Below are 5,942 nucleotides of genomic sequence, written 5' to 3' on the forward strand. Positions count from 1 at the left end.
CTGCAAGTTCAAGCCCAGATCAGGCAACTCAGCAACTTGGGGAGACTCTGTCTGCAAACTGAAAAATGAAGAAAGGGCTAGCGATGTAGCTCAGGACAAAAGCCCTGATCCCCAAAACTGGGAAAAAGTTTAAGATAATAAATTAGATAGTACATGAACTGTGAAAGCAGACAGTGGCTAACTTCACTCAAAAACCTGTTTTTTTGATGGTGCAGGTGGACACATTTTAAAGATACTGTAGACCAAATGGATCAAGCTGATGGATGTTACCTTTGCTATGGCAACTTCAGAAATCCACGCATAAAGAAGTCTAAGAATTTCCTTAGGATTGTAGGTATAGCCCAGGGGTAGTGTGTACTTAACATGCTAAAGGCCCTGAGTTTAATCCCCAGCCCAAATAATAATAATAATAATAATAATAACAATAATAACATAATCCTAGATGAAAGGTAAAACCAGAGTTATCAATTTTAAAAATGTGCAGATAGCATAGTCTAGTGTAAGAAAATTACACGTTTGAGAATAAACAAGATACTGGACTTCCTCAAAAGAAAAACTGAAATCAAGCTTTACATAATTAATATGTACTCTCACATCCCTCCCACAGTTGTGTTTTTGTTTTATGGTATCAGAGATGAAACCCAGGGCCTCGGTGTACCAGGCAAATGCTCCACCACTGAACTACCTGCTCAGCCTGCCTCCCCCCAACTTCAGGTTTTAATTTAGGAAAGACACTACTAAACTTCAGGCAAAAAATATATATATTTTAAAACTCTTTACAACAAATCAGGATGTAGGAGCTTACACAGAGCACAGCTAGTTTATTTAGGGACTCGATCCCAGCGCCTCTGGATGCAAATAACCCAGGTAACAGTGTGTACATAGTCTTTTCTCTGCTTTTCATAATTTTAAAGCAAATAATACATTTGACTGTACTCAAGTCTGTGCAAATAATCCTTCAGAAGAAATCCCAAGGTTCTGTCTGCAGAGGGTCATTCTGCCTCTTGAAGGTGATTAGAAGAACTGTTTTGTCTCCAGATAAAGTGCTCCTGTCCGGCAGAACTCAAGGCCTCCAAGCGTTGGAGAAGCGTAGATGAGATAAGGCTCTGTCATACGAACTCCAGCTTCCCGTGGCCACTGTACATGCCCCAGTGAACCAGGGAGAGAATCTTGTCATTGCTGAGGTCTGCTTGTCGCATTTTATCACAGGTCAGACAACAGTTCTCGTGCCCACTCACAGGCACCACGCACTCTAAGTCTAACTTTGCCACCTGGCCCTTTTTGGAATGGTGTCCATGAAAGCTGTAGTGCAAACGAGACAGCATTTGTTGTCGCTGGTCCTGCAGCCTCTTGTTCTCACTCCGGAGCATCCTCAAGGCCAACATAATCAGCAACACTAATATCAGCCCACCGGCGATAGGCACTGCGATCACCGCTGCCCGAAACCACAGTTCTTTGGAGGAAGTCAGCTCTTGCACCTTGGTGATAAGGTTCCTGCTCCCGTCCTGCTGGTACCTGTTTCCTTGCCCTAAGGAGGACAAACAGATTGATCAGGCTGCAGGTTCAGAGGCATCCAGGATCATCTGCCCTTTTTACCTGAGCAATACCTTCCAAAATAACTTACAATGAAATCAATTCTATTTAGAAAGTCAATACTGCAAAACTATCCAAAATAGCTTACAAACACTGTTGACAGGCCATCATTTGGGAGATACAATAATAAATGGCCTTTTTAATGTCTTCAAAATACTGAAAACACAGGCAAAGCCTATTATGCAGACAGACATCTAATGCTCAGCAGACAGAAAGCTGCTCAATAGAAAGCCATCTTTGCATTCAGCCCGCCTCTCTCTCTCTGCTGTCTCTAATTACATTAGCAACAAAATCAATAGCAGACGCACCAAGTGGTGGCTGTCACAGGCCCAGCCATCAGGCGGCCTTCTATGCCGGGCTTCCACCCACCTGAGGCTTCCCCCTTGGCAGGGGCGAGGACGTCATGCAGCCCCCTGTAATTGCACATGTCTTCGTGACAGCATTCCACGGTGGGCACAGTGCTGCCTGAGTGGTTCTGGGCCTGTTTGGCTTGGCAGACGTCTGCTGTGCTCGTGAGAGAGTCCAGGCAGCCATGGGTGAGTGGGGAGTTTGTATTCTGAGGATCGAGAAGTCTGGAGAAGCAGGCGCTGAGCTCAGACTTGCACATATACCCAGTTGCCACGCAGTGGGCGGCATCGCAGTAGCATCGAATTTCTCCTGAAAACAATGAGAAACCACGTCAAACTCCAAGACCGAGAGAATTCTGCTAAGTCCCAAGTTCAAAGGCACTAATTTTAGTTCAAGATGAGTGCCACAGTGCCACGCCACGTATAATGGAAATGGCCTCAAAGCAGTCAGTGCTTGAAGCTCAATTAATTGTCACTTTACAAAGCACCAAGTCTCACAGCATATTTCTGATGAGGTATACTGAGAAGTTAAAAATCCTCTTGTTTTTGAAGGAAAAGGCATCCATAACAGTTTTCTTCTACCATAAGGTCTTAAGTCACATTATCTATTCACTTTAATCCTACACAACCATATAGCACAAAAATGTTAGGCTTTTGTCAGTATAAATATTTGATCGGAACTACTGAATTGTTTACTATCCCGAAGGACTTGGGCCAAGATTTAAGAGCTTGAGCTAACACCTTATAAAGTTATTAACTAGAAACACAACAATCTAGAAATTGCCCAGGTCAGGAGGTTTTAAAACTATGAAACTAGGCAGCTATTTGCAACCTCTCTAGAAAAGGCAAACTTCGCCTATAAAGATCTTTTCATGCAGAGGAGCTTTTAGCCAGTATATTGTAAAACAGGAACTAGGCAGTTTACAATTAGTGGTTTGCTTGCCAAAGTCAATTTCTTTCAGCCCAAATGGAACGTCATAAAAGGGGGGAGGGGGATGCGTGCCACTAGGCTAACCTTTCCTCCCCCTTCCCCCCCCCTCCCTTTCCTCTTCCTCCTCCTCCGCTTTACATGCAATTTAACATGCGACCCGAAAGGGAAAACATCGAAACTGCAAATCCTCAGCTGGTTCAATGAAAACTCCTTAAGGAAACCTCAAATTTGTCTACAGGCAGTGATTAAAAGTTTCCTTTATAAAAACTTATTCTGTGAGTTGCAAAGGCGCTGTTAACATGTGTCACCATGCAAGATTTGAGGTTTGTGCATCGAGGTCTAGTCTCTGAAATATAATCAGTGCCTGAAAGTCATCCCTAACAAGGGCGCTATCCAAGCGGGCACATTCTGGTCATTGTCACCCGCCACGGCCAACACCACTGTAGGGCAGCAGACAAATGCGCCCAACCTTTCTTTCTTCCCAGTTCCCAATCTGAAGATCTGTCTGGGGAATGAAACCGCTCTGAAACTAAACACGGGCACTGTGGCTTTCCGTTCACCTTCCTTCCTCCCCTGTTTTGTGAATGCCTGAGTAAGGTGTCGCATTTAATTATCTGTCCAAATTCCAGGCCACCACATGCTGCACTCAGTTTTCACCAGCGCTGCTAATGCTTTCTTTGCTCTAGGAAAAACCAGCCCAGGACAAAACCCAATCTTTGGCAACCACAAACAGACAAAGCCAGAGGTCCTGCTCCTGAGTTTCCAACTGCTGTCCTGGATTTGCATCCAAGGCCCTTCCCTTCCCCAGCCTCTTGTTTCAAGGAAGAGCCTTGCTCTGCAGTAACCTGCTATTTCTTCCTCTTTCCAAGGTTGCTTTGCTGCTCACTGGCCTTAGTGGTAATGCCTGCATCCCCCTAGGCTGACCAGTTCCACATACAGATTGGAAGTATAAATAAAACAGACTGAAAGTCCATTTTGAGCCTACTAGCCTTGACCTGGTGCAGAAAAAGAAAACTGAACACAAGCTTCCATGTTTACAAGGTCTATTTAAAATACTATATTTTCAGTCACCTAAAACAGTCTAATAAAATTCTGACAGGAAACTGGGAAAGTTCTAAGACTTTCTTTGAAGAAAAAAAAGGGGGGGGAGCCGCATTTCAACCAAGAGAACAGACTTTTGTGTCACCGTATTAAAACTATATTTCTGTCGTTTCATAAAGTTTCTTCCTGTGGCATTCGAAAGGCCAGGAGGGGACTGGTATTTTGAAACAGGGAACAATGCCCTTCTGTTTCCCCCCTTTCTACTTACTGTATGTGGTGATTAAACAAAAATGTCTGCTCCAGTCAAGATGGCTACAGGAGAGCCTGCTGGCTTCGTTCAAAGCGTTTGAAGTCCGCAGCACTCAGAAATCTCTGATCCCCTAATTATATCATTATCAGGCACATAGTTTCGGTATCTGCGACTTCAAGTCAGCCTCAGCCCCTCCCTCTCCTGTCGGCCTTTGATAGGGCCAGGAGGCTCCCTCTGCAGCCGGCGAGGCTGTTATTTAGGTTAATTACACCCTTCCTTCCAAAATAAATAAATACTGTAGCACATCATCCTCGCGGGCCAGCTTACCCTTTAACCTCAGCCTGCTACATGGCAATTAGAGAAAAGTGGGGGCTGCGAAGGCTAAATAATGCTTCCTATTCTAAAAAAATAACCCCTCCGGAGCACAGGAGCTGGAGCCCCCGCAGGGGGAGGTCAGGGACCCCGGATCCCGAGGTGGGGCTACCGCACCCGCGGAGAGGGGAAACCGATCTAGGGAACTGCTCTTCTTTTGGGGGGTGGAGGGTACACAGTGCCCGTCAAATTTGAGTGGAGCGGGAAACGGGACCTCTGACAGCACCTCTTCCTCCTCCTAGACACGGAGCACACTCCCTCACACCTACACTCCCGGAGGCCGCACACCCCCGGTCACACCCACATACACACTCGGGGACCGTGCGTCGCAAGGCGCGCACACTCAGGACCCGCAGCCTCGCGGAAACACTTCGGAAACTGGCAGAACGACCGACACAGGCTCAGGGGTGCACACACACAATCGGAAACACCCACATCACGCCCGCGAGCCGCACTCCACACTCCGAGGGACACGGCCCGCCCGCCCTCGCCGGGCTCCCCGGCACCCCAGAGGCTCATGGCACAGGCTCAGGGGCCCCAACCGAGCTGAGCTGAGGCTGCACTCGCGCCAGCCCGGGGGTCGCGGGCCAGGCCACCGCGAGGCGCCCAGGAGCACCGACCCGTGGCGACCGGACCGCGGCTCCAGCGGGCGCGGCCCCCGCACGCCCTCCAGACCGCGCCCCGACCCCGGCCCCGCGCCCCACCTCTGGTGAGCAGCACGGCCATGGCGCAGAGCTCCAGCTGCAGCCAGACGAAGATGTAGCTGGAGTGGCGCTCCATGGGCGCCCCGCCGGCGCGCGGCCGCCGAGCCTCCGTCCCCGGGCGCGCAGGGCATGGGTCCCGCGGCGGCGGCGTCAGGGGCCGGGCCGCTGCATGGATGGGGCGCGGCGAGGGCGCGCGGAGGCTCGCCCGCACGCGGACGCACGCCGCCGCAGTCCCGCGTGGGCTCCCGCCGACGGCCGTTCGCAGGGTAGCAGCGGGCGGCAGCGCCCGGTCGGCCTCGGGACCAGAACCTCGCCCCTCCGCCTGCGCCCGCCCGCCCGGCAGGCTCCGGCTATAAATACTGCCGCGCTGGGCACCGGCCCGCCCCGGCCGCACTGGCGCCGCGCTATTGGCCACGCGCGCCTGTTAATCATCCGGCACCGGGGCGGCCCAGACGCGGCGAGGGGGGCGTGCCCCGGCCTGGAACGGCGCCCGCGTCCGGCTGCGCCGCCGGCTGCTGGGCGCGCGCGCCCCCTGGCGGACACCTTGCGGCCGGGGCGGCTCTGCCGGGACCGCACGGCAGCTCGGCCCGCGGACGCCAGCGCCTCCCTCCCCTGCGGCGCGCTCGGGAGCCGGCGGGGCGGCTGGGATCGATACGGCCAGCCTGCCGGCTGGGATCGGCGGAGACAGGCCCGGGCCGCCCGGA

The 5,942-nt window shown here is 51.5% G+C and overlaps 1 protein-coding gene across 1 annotated transcript; it reads right to left on the reverse strand.

Moving 5' to 3' along the window:
- Positions 1-743: 743 nt before the first annotated feature.
- Positions 744-5,572, reverse strand: Bambi (BMP and activin membrane bound inhibitor). Its single transcript, XM_063253771.1, has 3 exons — positions 5,239-5,572; positions 1,963-2,250; positions 744-1,528 (listed from the first exon to the last, which is right to left on the reverse strand). The coding sequence occupies exons 1-3, from the start codon at positions 5,312-5,314 to the stop codon at positions 1,110-1,112; spliced, it is 783 nt and encodes a 260-aa protein (XP_063109841.1). The 5' UTR covers positions 5,315-5,572; the 3' UTR covers positions 744-1,109.
- Between the last annotated feature and the right edge of the window lie 370 nt (positions 5,573-5,942).

The sequence above is a fragment of the Cavia porcellus genome, unplaced genomic scaffold, assembly GCF_034190915.1.
Source record: "Cavia porcellus strain 051 isolate PalLab524CR breed Dunkin Hartley unplaced genomic scaffold, mCavPor4.1 scaffold_7, whole genome shotgun sequence".
NCBI lineage: Eukaryota > Metazoa > Chordata > Mammalia > Rodentia > Caviidae > Cavia > Cavia porcellus.

Excerpts from the sequence above, each read along its gene's own strand:
- Bambi (XM_063253771.1), bottom strand. The coding sequence starts at position 5,314 with ATGGAGCGCCACTCCAGCTACATCTTCGTCTGGCTGCAGCTGGAGCTC. Across the intron at positions 2,251-5,238 it reads GGCCGTGCTGCTCACCAGAG|GAGAAATTCGATGCTACTGC; the intron begins GTGGGGCGCGGG and ends CATTGTTTTCAG. Across the intron at positions 1,529-1,962 it reads TGCCAAGGGGGAAGCCTCAG|GGCAAGGAAACAGGTACCAG; the intron begins GTGGGTGGAAGC and ends TGTCCTCCTTAG.